This window comes from Rhamphochromis sp. 'chilingali', assembly GCF_963969265.1.
Source record: "Rhamphochromis sp. 'chilingali' genome assembly, chromosome: 9".
Classification (NCBI taxonomy): domain Eukaryota; kingdom Metazoa; phylum Chordata; class Actinopteri; order Cichliformes; family Cichlidae; genus Rhamphochromis; species Rhamphochromis sp. 'chilingali'.
The window spans coordinates 36,290,069-36,309,984 of record NC_137936.1 but is presented as its reverse complement, the minus strand read 5'-3'; the positions used below and the strand labels follow the sequence as shown (position 1 = coordinate 36,309,984).

General features: G+C 40.6%; 2 protein-coding genes across 8 annotated transcripts; one reads left to right on the top strand and one right to left on the bottom strand.

Annotated features, from left to right (window-relative positions):
- Window positions 1-110: 110 nt before the first annotated feature.
- On the top strand, window positions 111-14,978 carry tespa1 (thymocyte expressed, positive selection associated 1). 7 transcript variants are annotated; one of them, XM_080891746.1, is made up of 12 exons: window positions 111-2,910; window positions 3,765-3,947; window positions 4,251-4,293; window positions 5,200-5,240; window positions 6,856-6,909; window positions 8,639-8,678; window positions 8,965-9,012; window positions 9,120-9,215; window positions 9,384-9,592; window positions 9,725-10,893; window positions 11,537-11,624; window positions 12,923-14,978. In XM_080891746.1, exons 2-12 carry the CDS (start codon window positions 3,809-3,811, stop codon window positions 13,012-13,014), a joined length of 2,019 nt encoding a protein of 672 aa, XP_080747872.1. In that variant the 5' UTR covers window positions 111-2,910; window positions 3,765-3,808; the 3' UTR covers window positions 13,015-14,978. The 7 variants fall into 7 exon arrangements, with proteins under 7 accessions (XP_080747872.1, XP_080747873.1, XP_080747871.1 ...); XM_080891747.1 differs by lacking the exon at window positions 111-2,910 and adding an exon at window positions 2,919-3,056 and having other exon boundaries at window positions 8,968-9,012; XM_080891745.1 differs by lacking the exon at window positions 111-2,910 and adding an exon at window positions 2,919-3,056.
- Window positions 14,950-19,916, bottom strand: tarbp2 (TAR (HIV) RNA binding protein 2). The gene is made up of 7 exons (XM_080891752.1): window positions 19,693-19,916; window positions 17,778-18,092; window positions 17,485-17,554; window positions 17,267-17,384; window positions 16,681-16,808; window positions 16,250-16,445; window positions 14,950-15,314 (listed from the first exon to the last, which is right to left on the bottom strand). The coding sequence occupies exons 1-7, from the start codon at window positions 19,743-19,745 to the stop codon at window positions 15,157-15,159; spliced, it is 1,038 nt and encodes a 345-aa protein (XP_080747878.1). The 5' UTR covers window positions 19,746-19,916; the 3' UTR covers window positions 14,950-15,156.

The following is a 19,916-nucleotide window of genomic DNA, read 5'->3' as shown; positions in this document are numbered from 1 at the left end:
AGCAATCGCTTCTTTTCTCCAATGGAGAAGGGCGTTTCTGCCAACGAGTATCAGTCGGACAATGTAATTGGGCTAGAGGCAGAAGACTGGGCGGAACCAAGCACTGTAGGTTGTACCCCTGAGTATGATTGACGTTTGGTTATCTTTTTCCGCTTAAAAGACGCCATGAGTAAACAGTTCTCGGAATATGGGCGATCGCCTTTATTCGGTCAGATACTTGAGCCTGTGTTGTCCATCTGAGACATTAAGGCTCGTGTATTGGTTTGAAAACGGAGGTGGGAAAGGAGGAAGGCCGCATGGGTATTTAAGTCTTGCCTCCGTGGCCACTGGCCACTCCCTGGTGGCGCCCGGTGGGTCGGGAAACGGCAAGGAGGCGGGAGGAGTTGGCCAGGGTGGCGGTGAAGATTTCCCCATCACACGCACACACTGGCTATGAACCGCGCGGGGAGGAGAAAATGGCTCGCCTGTGGGAGGGCTTGTATTATTAGGATTCGTGAGGGGGCTGTCAATACGGCAGCACATGTGCCCGTGTAAACAGGAGAGAGAGGGTGGAGCCCATCCCCAGGCCAGTCCTGCAGCCACCCACCTCTGTGTGAACTCCATCGCTGACACTTCTTCAATTAGACGCAGATATGAATACTTCTACCGACACACATTGATGCATGCATGACACCACCACACTCTGAACTGATCTAGCAGCACTAACTGAAGCATTCATGTAGTCTGGAAATAAATGGAGTGATACGATACCGTTAAAGAGAGGCTTTTCATCATATACTTTACTATGCAGACAATCATAACATCAGCTTTTTGTCCAGTATTAGCCCAGAAAGTAACATCACTACAGCATTTCATAAAATACAGTACTGTCCTTACAACAGATAAATAAAACTACAGCCTACATGCAAAATATCTGAAAAACTTGTAAATGTGGACCCACAGTTATTTTCAGAAACCATTGCTCCTGCGTTTCAATGGCACAGTTTGTTTTTTTAAATTAACAGTTTCTACATTAAGTGATTTTTTGTGAATATTTAAAGGAAAATACTAGATATGCATCATAGTGGAAAATGTTAACATTTATTTAAAACATGACTTTTACAGCTTTTTACCTGTAGGTGATTATTAAAAAGTAAGAATAATCAAATAAAAAATGTTATTTATTAATCAGGTGACAAATGTTGATTAATAAATAGCCTAAATCAGGGGTGGGCAATTCATTTTAAGGTTATAATAAAATTCAATAAATACTGGGCAGAACTGAGTTCAACTCATTCGTATCTTTACTGGTTTCATTAAATGACGCTTATTTTCACATTTTTTGTACTTTACTGCATGGATAGTCCTGATTTCTGAATACTCTAAATCCCAGGACTGCCCTCTTCTGACAAGAGACCTCTGATGTTGTGCGAGGAATCTGCAGGTTTACAGCTTCTTACAGCTCCTCTTACCACCACGATTACTTTGGGCTATTCCTCCACATCTGCTCCAGTTGTTCCTTCAGCTTCTGGTAGTTCTCTGTCTCCTCGTGCTCCTTCCCAATGTTGCTGTCTACTGGTATTACCACAGTCATCACTATGTCTGGTTGGTTGACCCGCAGCTGCTTGTCGGTCTGGAACTCAGAAGTCTCACAGGACATTAGGACCTTGCTGTTCTTGTAATCCATATGCAACACAGATGTTCCTGTACACTATCCCAGCCACTTGGTTGTATCTATCAGGGTATGCAGTCCAAGCTTGTGTCTTGCATCCTGTTACTATGTGTTGGATAGTCTCTGGGGCGCCGTTGCACAGTCGGCAGTTTGGGTTCTGTCAGCTGTGGTAGAGTCCTGTCCTTTATGGTGCTTAGGGCCTGTTCATGTGCTGCCATGATCAGAGCCTCTGTGCTGTCCTGTAAGTCATCTTTTTCTAGCCGCTGGTAGGATTTCTGATGTCAGCTCCTTCTAATATATATATGAGCATCTCTGTCCAGAGGAGTGCAGTCCCAGAGTACCCAACATAATGTGCAGGACCTTCAGACTCCCAGGCCTCTGGTAGAAGACCTGGGCATAATGATTAGATGAATCAGACCCTTCAGGAGGATGGGCCCTATAGTTAGAGATTGTCACTATAGTCAAATTTAGAGGATACATCACATGTGTTAGTCAGTGCAAAAAATTATGCTAAAATGTCAAACTGGCATTAAGTGGCACACTGCACTGGGATGTTGGGGTGATGGCTACAAATGGCCTCTGTACTCCCATGGCATTAGCAAGGCTACACTTTTTTGGTGTCTTCATGGTACACTAAGATAGAGCAAATCTGCTTTTTCTTTTTCTATTTATGATTTTCAGCGACTCATTGCTCTTTTTAAGTAGTTTCCCAGCTGCATTGAGAACAACTACACACCTCGCAATAAAACGACTGAAGAAAATGATTGTGGGCCACTGGACGCAAAAATAATATTGATTTGTTTTGTAAAATTCAAATATCAAAGGAGAGGTGCAAAAAAAACAAGCACTATTTGCCTGTCATATGATTTGCATTCAAATCACTCGTGTCGCATCAGCTTTGCCTCTGACATTTCCACAGACCTGTCTGTGTTTTTGTTTCTGCAGGATGTGCAGCAGCTGCATCCCACGCTGATAAAACTTTTGTATTTCAGACGAGATGCAAAGTTACTTCCTACAAAGGCTTCTCAAACCGCTTCACCGCCAAGATCCGCGCATATTCAGCCCGACTTATAACTGACTGCTTTCGAAAGGAAATCACCAGAATCGTCGAGCGGTCGTTGATAAACGGGAGCCTGCTGGATGCAGTTTTAAGTGTTTTGTAAAGATTGCAGATGAAGTGTCTCGTATTTAAGTCGCCACATACAGGAAACGAGACAAAGAACGCCTCTGATACAGAACTGAAACCCGAGCCGATGAAGGTAAGGCTGCTTTTCGGTTGTCAGCATTGATTGAGCTCTAAGGCAGCATGTAGACGCTTCGCTGTAGCTGAATGGAGAAAATCTTACTCCGTCTCATTATCGAGAACACACATCCAACATACGGCTCCTGTAAGCTGTATTATTAAGTAAGTAAATAATTATTCTTAATTAGTATAATCATATATATTTAATGGTTTACATCTCATCGATAAATTTATCTAAACTACACTTGGTTTCCCTTACACATTAAAGTAAATTACGACCTTTAATTAATAATAACTGCTTTTACTTTGAAGGGGTTTAGACTGAACTGTTAGTCAGTCATACTGAAGGCAACTAGAAGCGACCTTATATCATTTTCTATTATCTGTGTTTATATGTGGTTCGCACTGCTAAATTCACTTCATGAACATTTAACCATAACATACCAATTCTTAATGAATATTTATCTATACATGTTTTATATTGTGTCTGTTATCTTGTCTCCAGCTGTCCTGGAGGTACAATATTTCACCTGAACTGTTTGTCTGACTTTGATGAGCCTTAAGCAGTATAGTCTCTGAACTTAATGTCATAGCTAGATTGATTTGCGTGTAGCCACCTCATTTTTACTGCAATATCAAGTATAATCTATGCACAGATGTCTTAGAAACACTACTGATAAGGAAGCGGCTGTTAATATCCCTATGCAAAAATGGCTCAATTTTAATGAGAAGGGAAATATCACTGAAAATCCTGAATACAATTGACTTTAGAGTAAAGAGGTGTTCATTCTCCTAAAGTAAACATTAAAGCCTAACACTGTGTTGCTGCTTCAACATTTCATCCCCGGCTCTTTTGTTGCACCTTGGCAGCTTTGACAGAGCCATGTCCCCCGGCTGTCCTGTGAATTGAAGCGATGGAGAGCTCGTCCTCCACAGTGAGGCGGCGAGCATGGATCAACAGCAGCCGTCAGCGGGTCACTTTGGAAGACCCGGAAGGGCCTCTGTGCCCGTTCCCATCTGCCTCCATAGCGGACGATGATGTGTTCTCTGATGGTAAGAGCAGATTCTGGAACGTGGGAGGGATCGTCCTCCATGGTGGTTTATTATTAACTATCTTCAGCATACATCAAGTGACCAGCTGAACTTGAAGATACCTAAGTAGCTGGATACCCTGTTTATTGGGTAAAGAATAAATAGTGGGTTAAAAAATATATTTGTTGTGACCAATAGCAAAAATAACACGAGTTTATAACAGGATATACATGACAACAAGCGGCTAAGTGTCAGTTAATAATAGCACAATGCATGTGTTCCTTCAGTGGGGATCAGTCATAATCTTAAGTGCGATTTCCACAGGATGCCTTGCAGGAAAGATTGAGAACTGGCTTCTCAGCTGTGGGTAAGTCAACTTGTTTTACTGCTTGTTTTTCTTGTAAGATGATATTTTGAGCACTAAAGGACAAGTTGTAAGTCACTGGAAACTGGTTAACAAAGAGCAGCGCGTAGCAAGTGGAAACTCTCTGAAGTCAGGTGTTCCAGGAAGACGCTGCAGCAAGGCAGCCGCAGTATTGTTTTTCACCAAAGTCAACTTTGATGATGACTTATTATTGTTCCATTGGAAAAAAATAATTTTACAATGAACTTTAAACTATAAAACCAGTGCTCCGAACTGACCTTCTGCTGTCTTGGGAACACTTGTTTGCAGAAGATCAACCAGTGTTAAGTGTCACAGAAGGTACCTGTTACTGAGTATGATTAAAATATGTGGCCAGAGTATCAACATATAGATGTCTTCAGACGTAAGAATTTTTCATCACATACAAACTAAACCTCACAATTAACTTCTGCTGCTTCACTCTTTGTAATATTTCCTTATAGAAGAGGGAAAATGATATAACTAGGAGGAAATAATCATTTCCTTTTTTTTTCCATCAAACTGCTGCAAGGAACACAGACAGATTAGTTCACATTATGTCAGTTATCAAGAAGGAAGTTGCATTTAGTGGTCAATGAGTTTGCATAGTCTGCGTTTTCACTGAAATGGCCTGTAACACCAGAAAAGAGTACAGTAAAAGAAATAGGAGAGCGTAACCAGGCTAGTTTGAAGGAGTTATTACACCTACAAGAGGAAGCTGACAGATTCCAACAGTAAGTTGATTAAGAAGCAGCTCTCACGAGCTCTGGCAGTATCGTGCTGCAGATGAAGCTATCTATGCAAACTTAATCACTCGTTTGATAAAAGCATGACACTGATTGGATCTCACAGTGGGTGTGTTCATGTTTTAAATATTGGAATATTTTACAGGTCAGATGCCTGCTCAGAGAACAGCGGTCAGCTGAGTTTTGGTGAGTAGGAGCTGAAACAAACCTCAGCTTTAAAATATATTGGCATGCAGTATTACTTTTCATAATACTGCATACTGATACTTTTATCAGGGTTTCAGATTCTGATGTTATGTTATCAAATGTTTCTGTTGTCAGTGTTCTAAGGAGCTTGAAAAGAAAAGCGTCTGGACTTCTTTAAGTTGCTTGAAGACGTTTCACCTCTCATCCGAGAAGCTTCTTCAGTTCTAAGGTCAAAAGGTGGAGAGTCCCAGATTTAAACCCAGTGGGAGTTTCCCCCCAAAGAGGGACAAAGGACCCCCTGATGATCCTCCACCTAATCACATGACCCAAGGTGTGAAAACAGGTGCAGGTCCCAATCAGCCAGGGTTTCGGGTGAGCTCATTGTGAAACCTGGCCCCACCTTATCATGCGAATTCCTGAGGTCAGATGGCCCAGGATGTGAGTGGGCGTTAAGGCGTCTGGGAAGGGATCTCAAAACTTGATTATAGATGGCAGAGAGTTGGTGTCGTAAACCACCGCCTCTGTTCAAAGATGGTCGCTCGCAGTGGACATAAATGGCTTCTTTCACTCCTCTTTCAAACCATCTGTCCTCTCGTGTGAACATTGGCATCCTCGAAAGAGTGACCTTTGTCCTTTAGATGCAGATGGACTGCTGAGTCTTGTCCCGTGGAGGTGGCTCTTCTATGTTGTGCCATGCGCTTGTGAAGTGGCTGTTTGGTCTCTCTCAAATCTCTCCACATTGGCCATCTGACCTCAGGAAATCACATGATAGGTTGGGGGGAGGTTTCACAATGAGCTCACCCGAAACCCTGGCTGATTGTGACCCACATCCGTTTTCACACCTTGGCTCATGTGATTAGTAGTAGTAGTAGAGGATCATCAGGGGGTCCTTTGTCCCTCTTTGGGGGGAAACTTCCACTGGGTTTAAATCTGGGACTCTCCACCATTTGACCTTAGAACTGAAGAAGCTTCTTGGATGAGAGGTGAAACGTCTTCAAGCAACTTACAGAAGTCCAGACGCTTTTCTTTTCAAGCTCCTTAGACTACGATGACCTGGATGACTGAGAACCTGCACAGACATGTTGTCAGTGTTCCTAATTTGAGCTGTTTTTCATTCAAATGAATCACCGAACCTCAAGGAGTTTATTATGTTTAACTATTACACGCAACAGCATTGTTTGTTCTGAGATTTTAGCCTGTTGTTAGATAGATGGTAGGCAACCTGATGATGTCATTATAGCTGATACAGATAAGAACCTTCAGAGGCCAAAGATAAACCTGTGTGTCAACTTTGGTTGCTCAGCTCCTATTTACGTACATGTTTGCAGGACAACAAATAGACGGATGTTTTGTGTGTCATAGTACGATAAGGAACTAAAGCTGTCAAAAGATTGTGGTGGAGTAAAAAGTAGAATTTGTTACTCCTTTGGAGATGCAGTAGGCGATTTTAAGTTTTAATTTGCACGAAAACGAAATGGTGAGGTAAAATACAGGTTTCTCATATTTGCTACATTCATAATAATGTACATGGAGGAAGTCTACATTACATTTTTAAAATTTATTTTAAAAGTATTTCTCATGTAATTATTCATGTCTGTGACTTTCTTGTCTTCAGAGTCTGTGCTCCAAGCCGGTAACTTTGCTGATGACCTGGGTCTTGGAGCAGATGGTAAGCATACGCTGTATATGTTCATGCATGGGAAGACAAATATACATGACTGCATGCATACTTAGTGTTATCCTAAAGGAATTTTAGGAATTACATAGATTTTTGCCTGGGGTTAGCTCTCTGTGTCAGCTCCCTAGTACAAAGAGTGTGCGATGTGCCACTGAGTCAGTGTGAGAATAGCAAAGGAGTGTTTCTGGATAATTCACATTGATTGACTGGAGATGTCAAAGGTCCTGCCCCTTGCTCTCTCTGCTAACTCTTCTAAATCAGACTGAGTGTTTGTCTTCACGTGACTGCATCTAACATATTAATTCCTGTTAAAGGAAAAAGGAAACTGCAGATAATGACAACCCCAGATATTTCTTGAGAATAGTTTTGCATTAATTTCCTGAAGACGTAGCCATAACCACTACTTTTCTCATATTCATCTGAAGATTAGTCAAGCCCTTAAACTAACCTTCATGTGTTCTCTGTACAAATGACGTAATAGTTGCTTACCCTTGTAAAAGACTAATAATAGAGCAGACTATATTACTATAGGAAACTTGACTGTGCATCCTGATGTTTTTAAATCTCTGTTTATGTTCAAATTAGACTGAGCAGTTTATATGTCAGTGACACACCCAGTGTTGTGCAGTGCCATGAGGATGTTTTTTGAGAAAGCTTGAAAGATATTTTGTTTATAACTCTTATGTTATGTCATGAATGGGCACACTTATTAAAAAAAAATACAACTTTACACATATACAGATTCTTATGGATCACATGGAGATCATATATGAAAAAACTGTTATATGATTGTTGTTGTAGGGGTTAAGCAACAACATTAATAACCACCTAGCGGATATTCGGACTCTGGAACAATAAGCTTAGTGGATTGTAAGCAAAGGTCACAGGTTTTAAGACTTGTTGCATAGACTGAACAAGAGGTCTGAAACATTCTTCAGATATTTTGGCCCATTTTTTCAGCAGTTTTTCAACAGTTGCTACAGATTTGTCGGCTGTAAATCTGTGATACAAATCTTCTGTTTCACTAAAACCCAAAGTTGCTATTATTGGATTGAGATATGGTAACTGTGGAGGCTCGTCCGGCCCCAACAACCATGTTACATTCAAAGTCACGTAAATCATCCCCATTCTGCTCAGTTTGAACTTCAGCAGGTTGTTTTCACCATGTCCACATGCCTAAATTTATTGAGTTGCTTATATGCGAATGACTGATAAGAAACTTGTGTTAATACGCAGCTGAAATTGTGTACCTAACAAAATTCCTTCTAATATTAAACAGATAATTCAACAAAAATACCAAAAACTAACTCACATATTTTCCACGTCTCTTACTGAAATAAAACTGAAACCATACAGTGTTCAAAGTACAAAGTTATTAAAGGTTTAAGCTGTCAAACAAAGAAAGCTCAGTCTTCATTTACACAGCCATTAATTAACAGAAGTTATTAATTTGAGACAGGTTGGTGTTGTTGCTTGTTAGAGATCTTGATTGTCCCTTTGCAGGAAGCATTGCATTAAATGAAGGAAGAGTAGCGCCGAAGGGGATTTTCTACATTTACTCACATCATAGAAATATATCTACAACTTTATATCCTCTGTAGCGTTTTGTCTTTCCTGATAAGTGAATTTCTTCCTTGAGCAACCCTGTGGTATTGTGCCTGGGGAAACTGTTGAACCCAGAGGTGTTGTAATTTATTTTAACATGCCTTCCTTGTTTCAGCTTCTGTGGTAGAAGATGGAGATGTTAAACCTGAGCCTGGGTGAGTAGTCAGCATATAAGCATGTAGTTATGGCAGTAGCAGCAAAACAGGAAAACAACAAATATTTGGTAAAGAACTGGTAGTCATAGGCATATAGCATAGGTGATCTTTACACTATATTAAAGGCATTTCTCATTTAATAATTTACTTGTAATATACAAAGCTTGCTGTGTGATTGTTGTCCATCATGTGACTTTATAATTTTACAAAATCAGTATTAGAGAAACGTAAATAAATGATCTAATGTTATTTATTTATAATTTTGTTTCACTGTGTGGTGACCAAGAAGCTTGGTGCGACAGCCGTCCTTCAGACAAAAGAGCAGGCTCACCAGGTCAGTGACCAACTCTTCCACACGTCAGAATAAACAGATCACACACAAATAAAGGCTTTAACATGCAGGTTGGATGCAGTCTAACATCTGACACGTCTTATGTTCAGCACCCCACGTCAAGGACTATGTTTGCCATCAATGAACTTGGGCCACAGCATAACTTCTAGCTGCTTCTCTGCCTCAACCTGGAAAAGTACATCAACGTGAGTCTTTTAAAGGATTTAGTATTCGCCAAATTTTCAAAAATGGTTTTCAGATGACATGGTATACACCATTTCTAACATATTATTCACTATAGTGGTTGCATCTTTGATGCTTTGATGATTACATTAGCTGTAATACAACATTTTCTCTCCTTTTTCTCACACTAGTATATCAGATGTCCTCGAGTTGTGTTCAGAGGATGCAGAGGAGACTTTGTATGAGCTGGGTTTTGGCTGTGAGGAGCCACAGGTTACTGTGCGCATCCCTCCTCGTTTCTTTACCTTTCCTTCTCAGGCTCAGGGCATCAACTTCCGACTCTTCTTGGATTCACAAATAAGGCGGATAAGAGAAGAAGACCCCAGCCTCTCTCTTGCTAGTAAGACTATCTAGTTGTAGTTCTTCTGTTGGTTAGCTTGCTTTGACTTCTGTAGCTGTAATCTGTATATAATTATTTGATCTGTGATAAGGTAAATTATATCCATTTATATAAGTCTCTTGATTCCCATAGGTCGTTTCAGACAGGTTCAAGTGCTGACAGCAATGGCCAACGCTTTCTATTCCCTGTACTCCCACGTGTCCCGCACTCCTCTCCAGAAACTGTCCACACCGGAGTTTACCTTCTCTTCCTCTGTGCAGAGGATCGAACGGTTCAGAAGCAGCATTCGAAGTGAGCCACGCTCTCCGGTAGAGAGGCTGAAGGACACTGTCAATAAGATGTGTCTCTACACGGGCTCTCCCCGGGGGTCTGACTCCACCTCTCCACAGCCTTCACCCAGGAAAAGATCCAGCCTGCCAGAAGTTGTGGATATAGTGTGGAAAAACAAGAGTGGAGTTAACAAGAAGCTGGATTTGGAGGAATGTAATAGCAATAATTCAGCTATGGATGTTAACCAGATCACAGACGGTGAAAATGGGCTGGAAACTCAACAGTCAACGACGGACATGGAGATTCTCGAGGACAGAAATAAAACCTGTGAAACGGAGATGGGGGATGATAATAAACAGCCAAAGGATGTTGACTCTGGTGAAAATGACTCCATGACTCAGGGTGTAAGAACATCTGTAGCATCATCATTATCAGAAGAAACTGTCATAGAAACCGACTCTGAATCATTTTCATGTCAGCCAGAGCCAGACTCATGTTTGACACAAACTAACAAAAGGACAGCGGAACTAAAGCCTGTTGCCAAGGTTACATACGATTTAATTTGCCCCCAGATAGTCGAGAGTGTACACCGGGCACCTTTTTGCAGTCAAAGGACACACAGTCCGGAAAGTTTGACTCCCCCAGAGAGAGAAAGCACAGATAAATCCTGTTCTGTATCACACAAATTCAGTCTACAAGCCTCCGTGACAAAGTCTAACCTGAATTCACACACAGACGATGTTGCCTCTTCAGGTGAGGCCACGCGGGGGGACGCATCTAGATCACTTCCTGTCTCGGAACCCAGTAGTAGCTACACTCATTACTGCATAACTGTGACTGGCTGGGAAGGCGATGATGTGCCATCCTCTTCTTCGAAAACATCAGATTCTAGTCATGCTTCGCATGGTTTCTATGGTGAGAAAAAGTCTCCTTCAGAGAAGCAAGGACAGTTTCTGAATCCTCTGATGCATCAGAGCCTGGGCAAGCTCTCCAGTAACCTTCAGCAGGTTAATTCCTTTGAGCTGGAAGAGGTACAGTAGTTTTACAATAGGCTTCATGTCGCTTGTTATCTCAGCACTACCATTTGAAAAGAGTTTAACAATGCTTGGCTGACTTTCATTAAACAAAAGCAAACTGAGTACGTCACAAACTGATTCAGTAAACATTTTCCAAACAGGCTCAAGTCATCATAATCATCATGATGAAAATGGTATAAATGGATATAACAAAATGATCAAATTATTACTCAAAAGCAATCTCACCTTCAAATATTCCATATGTTCTTTCCTCTGATAATGTTTGGTATTGGCGATGAACCATTTATGATTCATAATACGTGGGTGTTTTGTGTTGCTCACTTTGACCCAGAATACAGCCTGCATTAGGAATATGTCTTGCGCTTACATTTTTTCTCTTTCAAAAGGATTTTGATCATTGATTATTGTTTGTTATGTAAAGAAAAACAGGCCAAATAACAATATTATTTATCAGAAGTATTGAAAACCTAACCAAATGATACAAAAGAGGCTCTTATATTCACTTATATTTGGCTTCAAACACTGTATAGTGATAGACATCTATGATGCAATGACTTCTTCAGCTCTTGCTGTGTGTAATTGTTCATGAAATTATTTTTAAACAGTTACTAAGCAGGCATTCCCCTTGTCTTTTTAGGTGCATAGTGCAGGAGAGGAAGACTTGGGACAGTCAGAAACTCCAAGAACTACAACCTCACCATTTTCAAAAAAACATCCATACAAAGGTACCCTGTGTGCTCACATCTCATTTGAGGAACTTGACTTTTATTTTGTGAACACAGTTTATGGGAATTTGACTTGTCACAGTTTTAAAATAGCTGTTTGCAGTTAGCAGTGGTCATAAACTCGCTGACAGAAAAAAAAAAAGATGCACACAGTTATAACAGTTAAAATGTGTGAAGTCAAAGGGTGTTACCATGTAACACTGCTCAGCTACATGTGAATAAACTTTGAGCTTACTGGAGGTCTTGTGTTGAGGTCAAATGAGGAACTGAGTAATTCAGGCAAACCCAGGTATAAAAATATACACTACTCGTGCTGGGTTGGACCCCTTTTTGTCTTGAGAACTGCCGTAATTCTTCACAGATTCAGTAAGGTGCTGAAAGCCTGCCTCAGACTTTCTATATTGAAATGACAGTACTGCGCACATCTGTGATGGGAATCTCCCATTCAAGCACATCCCAAAATGCTGTGTTGCACTGAGATCGGGTGTGTGTGGAGGTCATTTCAGTACAGCGAACCCACAGTGATTTGAGCTTTGTGACGTGGTGGTGGAAGCAGCCATCAGTAGATGGGTACGTTGGAGTTATAAAAGGATTGTCAGGAGCAAACAATGCTTAGTTCATACTAAGGGGGCCAAAGTGTGCCAAGAAAGTATCACCCACACCATTACACCACCACAGGTCTAAACCACTGATGCAAGGCAGGATGGATCCGTGCTTTCATGTTGTTTACATCAGAATCTGACCACACCATAGGAAGGTTCAATGCTTCAATGTCCGATGTGTTGTGTGTTCAGAGATGCTCTTCTGCAAGGCCATTCTCCTCTGACATCCACAAGGAATTTTTCACCCACATAATTGCTGCTCACTGGTTATTGTCTCTTTTTTTGCACCATTCTCTGTAAACCTTAGAAATGCAAAGAGCAGCCCATCTGGCACCAACAACCACGCCACACTTCATATCACTTAATCTAAATCACCTTTCTTGCCCATTCTGATTGTCAGTGTGAACTTCACTAGGTCACCTTGATCATGTCTGAACATGAACATGCCTGACTTGCAGCCATGTGATTAGTCAATTAGATAAATGTGTTAATGACTGGTCGTACCTGCTAAAGTGGCTGGTGTGTGAATGTTTGAGCATGAATATGAATTCAGCATCACATGAGAGCTTGACAGATGTGTACACAAGTAGCTCTGCAGGTGTGTGTTTCTGTGCCTATGTAGGTCAGTGTGCTGCTGCACTTGTGCTGCACTTCCCAGAGTTTGGAGAACATATCTGTGTTTGCTCCCTCGTATAGGTGAAGTGGTCCGCGGTGACAGTATGCAGTCGGACAGCAGCGGCTACGCAGACGAAGAAGTCAGCCCCTCATCAGACAGACACAGCAGATGACAGAAAGCTCATGCAAACAGCATGTACGGCAGTGCCTGAGTTTGTGAAACTCTGCCGAGGACTTCCTATCAAAATAAAATCATCGTACTGTAAGACTTGCTCATGTCACGATTTTAAAGGTTTTTTTCAGTGAGAATATTTTTGAACAAAGTATTAAGTTTTTCCATTGTGCTCATATTTAACAAAGATTATTGTATTCTTAATAAGTAGACAGTGGAAAATCTTTTATTTAAATGGAAATCTAGTCATAATACAGGTGAAAGGCTGCATTTCAAAGATTATTCCTGTGGAGCTAACGTTTTACTTCCATTTATTGTTTTTGTATCACAGCAGAGGAGCATCACAAGTTTAATGTCAGCATCACCATCAGTTTCATGCACCTTGAACTCAGTGTCAGTGTGAATAAAACTACACAAATGTGTCCATCCTGCATTGAGCGACAGACGTTTTCTGTAGTAGTGCAAAAAATAATTTTATTAAATGACTTCACAGCATTTTACCAACTAACAGCTACAGTAAGGCAAGGTGAAGTGACACAACAGGCAGTTACACTGAATACTCTGGAAGCGAGTCATCAGCTTTTATGTGGAAACTTATCAGTCACATCAACAGAAAAACAAGGGGATTGTTTTAATACTTTTGGAAGTCCACATGACATGATGGCTTTGTCTGGTGTGTGATATTGAAAGCTTAACACACGAGAGTGAGTTTAATGTTGAGAAGAACAAACATTTATTATAAAACTCACTGTACCGCTTCCTTTTTCTGCCAACACATAGCTGTGTCTTTATCGCAACAGAAATGAATTTACAAACTTAACGTAAAGTGTGAGAAAGAAAAGAAATTAGACTGTGACACATCATGAAACTACGTGAGGGCAATTCATAACGGAGTTTCCAAAATATTAATGTTCTTTAGAAAACATAGCCAAACATTCAGAGCACAGCGCAGCAGACAGTCAGCTTTAATTTGGGGGTTTTAAATGTAAGAGCCTCTAACAGTGTTTTGGGGGTTGCTTAGCTTTGTTTGTTTGGAAAGTTAAAAAAAAGGTTTGCTTACACGGCAAAAGTAGTCGTTCTGAAACATAATAGACTAATTTATGTCACTGCGTAACGGACTGATGTAAAGCCAGCATGGAGGCTAGTTTGACACATCATGAGTAATGGGAAGCTGCCTTTGCTGAATCTTACAGTAAAACTATTTTACTCCTCTGAAGACCCAGTGACATGCTTTTATTTCCATGGAAACAGCAATGTGAAACATTTCATTAAATAAAACCATTTTCAACTCCCTGATTTAACATCAAAGTTACCTTAAAAAGCCCAGAACATTAAAAACATTATCAAGACACTGGGATTTCAGATACCACTGTGTCAGTTCAACTGACCAATTAGAACATATGGGGGAGGGGTGGGGGGGTCTATTGTAAAGGCCGCACAATAATATAAGTGGACTGTTTCAGAGAGAGGGCAACAAAAGGTGTAGCCACAAATAATGTGTTTATTAAACATTAAATCATATAAACCTAATCTAACAGACCCAAACAAAGAACTAGCATGTGACAGGGGGGCTATTTTCATACTAAAACCAACATTTTTTAACACTTGTGTGTAAAATGGTTAATCTTCAAGATGATTGTCCTATGACAATAACTCAGCAGTCTCTTTTTCTTAATTTTTCTTCAAGTCTGGGCTCTTTTAGGTCCGTGCATGAAAACAGGGATTTAACAAAGCAGCAGTGAACGGATGACTCCACTCCATTTTCTTCAGACCCCTTTCACGCCCTGGTCATTTCACGGCATCAGAATTTTATCTCAAGTAATTTGCAACGTATAGTTTACCACGATAGCACCATTTATAAATTCAGGTGATATAAAAAAGTAAAAATACATAATTAGTGATAAATATTGTAAATGTCAAGTGATTTTTTTTGGGGGGGGGGGGGCAACTAAATCTTCATTGGCATCATCAATAGGACTTTTAAAAAATCTCGGGGCATAAAGAGTCTTCATTTCTAAATTTGAGGTAATTCATGTTATTTGAGTTCATCACAAAAGTGCCTCCGTCATCCAAAGTAGAAATTTATGATGGCATTTTGTAGTGGTGAGTTCAAGTCTGTGAGGGAGGGGGGCTGACACGCTCGTCATTTCCCTCCTGCCATGATTTTGAGGTACTGCAGTGCATTGTGGGCTGCGTTGGCTCGGGCACCATCTATGTTTGGGGCGAAGCCGTGACACACGGTGATTGGCTGCGTGGAGAGCTCCACGAGACACTGACACAGGCCGCTGAGACTGCGCTCCTCTGAGAACAGAAGGAACAAAATACAAAATCACGAGTTTCATTTTTATTATAAAATTGATATTTACAGGATTGCTGCTACTTTTTAAATAATATCATAACATATGTGTGGTGTACTTCAGAATGAAAGATTTGACAGTTAACATTGTTATTAATACTGTACATCTAATTCAATGTACCGTTATCATATACAGGCATAATAATAATATGATCAAAACTACTGTAACTAAAACATATATAAGAATATAGTAATAACTACCCTCATCTACTGCGTACTTTAAGAAAAACTAACACTTTTGTCACGATTACATAGATCATATAGTTTGCAGAAGATAAAATAATGACCGTGACAGGTTTTAATACTAAAAAAAAGAAAGAAAATGTGTGTTAATTACACAAATAAATCGAGCAGAGATAACAAACAAATGCCAATAATTCGATTCATTAATGTAAATCTGCTACGTTAAACTGTTGTTTCGGTGAAGAGCTTTAAGCGCCTTGTGATTTGGCGCTATATAAATAAAATTGAATCGAATTGAAACTGTCCACATTAAAAAAATGGTTCTACATAAAACCAAGATAACAAGCAGCTGCAGGCTACTTCCTCAATATCTGGTGACAGTAATAACGACCACAACACAGCTTGCCTTTTTTTTATGGGCATGACATCAAAATCTACCCTTTATCCTCTGCAAGTGCGTGCAGATGGTGCAAACCAGATGTGAAACAGTAAGAGGCTTTCACAACCTAACAGATCTTAAGCAGCGCAGTGAAAACTCCACTGAATTACCATATTTAACAGATACTAACAAAAATGCAGCTCTTCCTGTCAGCAGGCGCATCAGCAGCGGCTCTTTACGCTTTGTATACCATCCTCCTTTTAACGAGAATGCAAGAACGCAAGAGAGAAGTGTGACAGGTACGGTCTGTGAACTCACCAAGGTCCAGGTAGCTGACATCAAAGCGCTGCTCCAGAGACAGTTCACTCAGCAAAGAGCAGAAGTTGGAATCAGAGGGCATGCCCAGAGGGTGGCTGCGGAGTTGGAGGATCTTCTCACCGGCAGAGTTACGCAGAGAATCCCACGTGCAGCTGAAGCCTTTACTTTTACCCGACTCCGCTCTGCTGCCCATGTTCTGTGCATGCAGGAATTAATGGACAATGTCATTACGTGCAATAACCATGAGACAGAAGAGTAACAACAGAGCATATGAATCAGAGATTATGCTAAATTAATAATGCTTCAGGAAATACAGAAAAATGAAATTTACAAAAATAGTTTGTTACTACGTAGAAGTGAACTAAACTCTAATTCCTCTAATGATGCTTAATAAACATTTGTCAGTCAGTGTAACAGCGTTTGATTCCCACCATAGTAAATGTATCATCTTCGGCATCAGGATCATTGCTGGTCCTCATATCTACGGGGACATCATGTATGCGTGACAACATCTTAGCTGCTGCGTTTCTCTTGGCTAGCTTCTTAGATGTACCACTTCCTGGAGAGGAAGAGGAGATTGCATCAGAAACCAAAGGATGTGCTTGATATCTCTTAAGTTTTCATGCTTTAAGAGAGTAAGTCAAGGAACGTCACAACTTAGTTGACCAGTGTGAAAGGTGTAACAAAAGATATATGATTTTGCTCAGTTTTATTAAGCTGTTTTCTATCAATAATATTTCATTAGTGAACACACACACACCCACACACAAAATTGTGTTTTCATGTCTTTGTGGGGACATCTAATTGACACAATGCTTTTCCTAGCAGCTTACCTTAACCATTAAAATTGAATGCCTAACCCTAACTGTAACCCTGACACTAAAACCACATTTTGAGTCTCAAAAATGAAACTCGTGGGTCAGGCATTTTGTCCCCACAAAGATATGTAAGCATGGTACACACATACACACATACACACGCGCACGCAGGCTGAGAGATTGAAACAAAGCAACGTACCGATTTCTACAAATCTCTCCACTCTGCAGGTCATGGTGAACTCTTTGCGATGTGCTGGACCAGACTCTTGAGTGACCGTGTACTCTGGCAAACGCCATCCTTTCTGCACCACCAGCTCCTGACAGAACAAAGTAAAAAAAGAAACCAAAAGTTGGAAAATTTATAAGCCGCAGAAATAATGAGAGCAAAATGAAACCTTGGTAGCTGTCTGCGTTTACCTGCAGAGCCCCTACAGGGTTGCATTCAGACTGCTGTGAAGTGCCTGTGGTCTTCATCTCTGACTGGGCACTACACAGAGGTTGAGAAAAAACAAAAAAGGAAACAATGAAACCACACAACGCTCTATCTTACTCTTGTTAAGTGTTGAAATGCTCTTCATAACATTCAGGCTGGCCTGCTTATTAGATGTTTAAAGCAGACTAAGCTGTATGGATAAACATTTTTAAATAATTTTAACTGTAATGAGGTTGTTTTATAAGAAAATAAATAAAAATTAAACAGAAAAACTGACCCATCTGCATCAGTAGACACATCAACCCCAATAAACCCGTCTACTCCAATACCAACTCCAGCAGGACCTCCGAGGCCTCCCTTTAGCATCTTCAGAGCAGCCTCAGCTGCTTTGTGCTTGGCTGCCTTCTTGCTGGGCCCCTGGCCGGTGCAGCTGATCTCTCCAACGGAGACGCGGAACGTGAAGTTGGGCTGGTGGGCCTGTCCCTCGGCCTTCAGCAGGTCATACACTGGGGTCTTGCCTATCCGCGTTCCATACTCCTGCAGCAGACTGATGGGCGTCTTTCCGGGATTCACAGCCAGCATTTGCTCAATACTACATAAGAGAAAAACCTCGCATGAGACAGACTCTCCAGAAACACCTTTTCATGCAAACAAGAAAAATAATTGTATATAGGGTTTAATATACTGTGTGTAACTTCATAGTTTTACTTTGTTATTTCTTATTTATTTTTATTTTCATTTTTATATCTATATTTATTTTATTTTTTAATCACTCTAGTTTTTTATTCCATTAAAAAATTAAAACAAAAACTATTAGGAGAGTAAAAATCTCACTAAATATTACGGGGAACTATATTTTTGATACTTTTTCTATATATTTTGAATTCTCTGTCTTCAAATTAGAGTTACAGAAACAATTACAGTTACATATATCTATGCTTATATTCACCAATTAAAGGAGATTTTAATTCCCCTGAAACTTGACAGAAATATCAAATAATGTTGACAGAAGAGTAGAATAAAAAAATGAAGTAAAAAGAAGAAAAATGCAATGATTTCAAAGTCTGATCTGTATAAAAATATATGGCTGCAAAAATGATCATAAAACATCTGTGCAAAGTTGTGCTTCATTCTCACTGGAGAAACCAAACAGCCACTTCATAAATGCACGGCACAACACAGAAGAGCCACCTCGACAAGACAAGACTCAGCTGTACGTCTGCATCTAAAGGTCAAAGGTCACTCTTTCAAGGATGTCAATATTCACATTTTGGACAAAGAAGACAGTTTGAAAGAGGAGTGAAAGAAGCCATCTATTTGAAGCACCATTTTTGAACTCTCTGCCACCTATAGTGTAGTTTTGCGATCTCTTCCCATGTAACTCACATGATAGGGTGAAGCAATGTCTCACAGTGGGTTCACCCGAAACCTCTGCTGATAATGACCAACACCCTGTTTCACATCTTGGCCCATGTGATGAGGCACATGATCAACAGTTGCTTACAATCTAGGACTTTCCAGCATTTGGTCTTAGAACTGACGTAGCTTCTCAGATGAGAGGTAAAACATCTTCAAGAAACTCAAAGAAGTCCAGTCCCTTTTCTTTCCAAGGTCCTTAGATTACGATGACCTGGACGACTGAGAACCTACACAGACATTTCTTTCTCAAGCCTTCAAGTGCAAGCTGTCCACAGTAATGTGCTTTAATAATGAATAATTCAGTGTTACAACTAGATAAGCTCTATGGAGCTCAGGTCCTCAAACATGGATAGACTTAGACCAAAAAAACAAACAAAAAAACCTTTTAGTGGAGATTTCCTGTTTAATGCACGTGCTGTAGATCAATACAGCCATCGCTGATCTAATTATTCATTAATAGTCACTTTCTATGGGAAAGGGGAAGCTTACCAAAGTTTTCAGTGTGAGTGTAGCCACTTTATTATCGGAGAGTCTGAACACAGTGTGGAAACTGAGTAAAACACCACGAATGTCACCAAAGTCTCCAGCAGCCCCGATGCCGTCATTCTGGCGTCACAGTTTTGCAACATGCAGCTGTCAGGAAAAAAAATGCTAGCAGCTCGTGTTTACAGCTCTGTTTCTGAAACCCTACTAAAAGCCAGCCTTCCCGTCTTGTTTGTTACTGGAGGAGGAGTGTGGTGGTCTGACCGGGGGAGCTGTTAGCTTAGCTTTACCTGGAGCACCCGGAGTTTCTCTTCCAGCTGTCCGATGCTGTCTCGTCGTTCATTCCCTATTTCACGCAGACAGAGCCGGTCGGTTTCGGATGGCAGATCCCCCCCACCAAAACAGACACTTGCTTTCATCAGACGCTGTTTATTGTTCCCCCTTACAGATGATGAGGCGACGGCATAAAGCAAAGCCCCCCCGTCACTGCCGCCCCGACAGACTACAATAGCGG

What these genes read in the sequence shown, in the direction of transcription:
- tespa1 (XM_080891746.1), top strand. Translation starts at nt 3,809, where the DNA reads ATGGAGAGCTCGTCCTCCACAGTGAGGCGGCGAGCATGGATCAACAGC. An exon ending in CCCCAGCCTCTCTCTTGCTA is followed by an intron (nt 9,593 to 9,724) that starts GTAAGACTATCT and finishes TGATTCCCATAG; the next exon opens with GTCGTTTCAGACAGGTTCAA. An exon ending in ATTCCTTTGAGCTGGAAGAG is followed by an intron (nt 10,894 to 11,536) that starts GTACAGTAGTTT and finishes TTGTCTTTTTAG; the next exon opens with GTGCATAGTGCAGGAGAGGA.
- tarbp2 (XM_080891752.1), bottom strand. Translation starts at nt 19,745, where the DNA reads ATGAACGACGAGACAGCATCGGACAGCTGGAAGAGAAACTCCGGGTGC. An exon ending in GGAGAGATTTGTAGAAATCG is followed by an intron (nt 16,809 to 17,266) that starts GTACGTTGCTTT and finishes CTTCCTCTCCAG; the next exon opens with GAAGTGGTACATCTAAGAAG. An exon ending in AAGATGATACATTTACTATG is followed by an intron (nt 16,446 to 16,680) that starts GTGGGAATCAAA and finishes CTGCATGCACAG; the next exon opens with AACATGGGCAGCAGAGCGGA.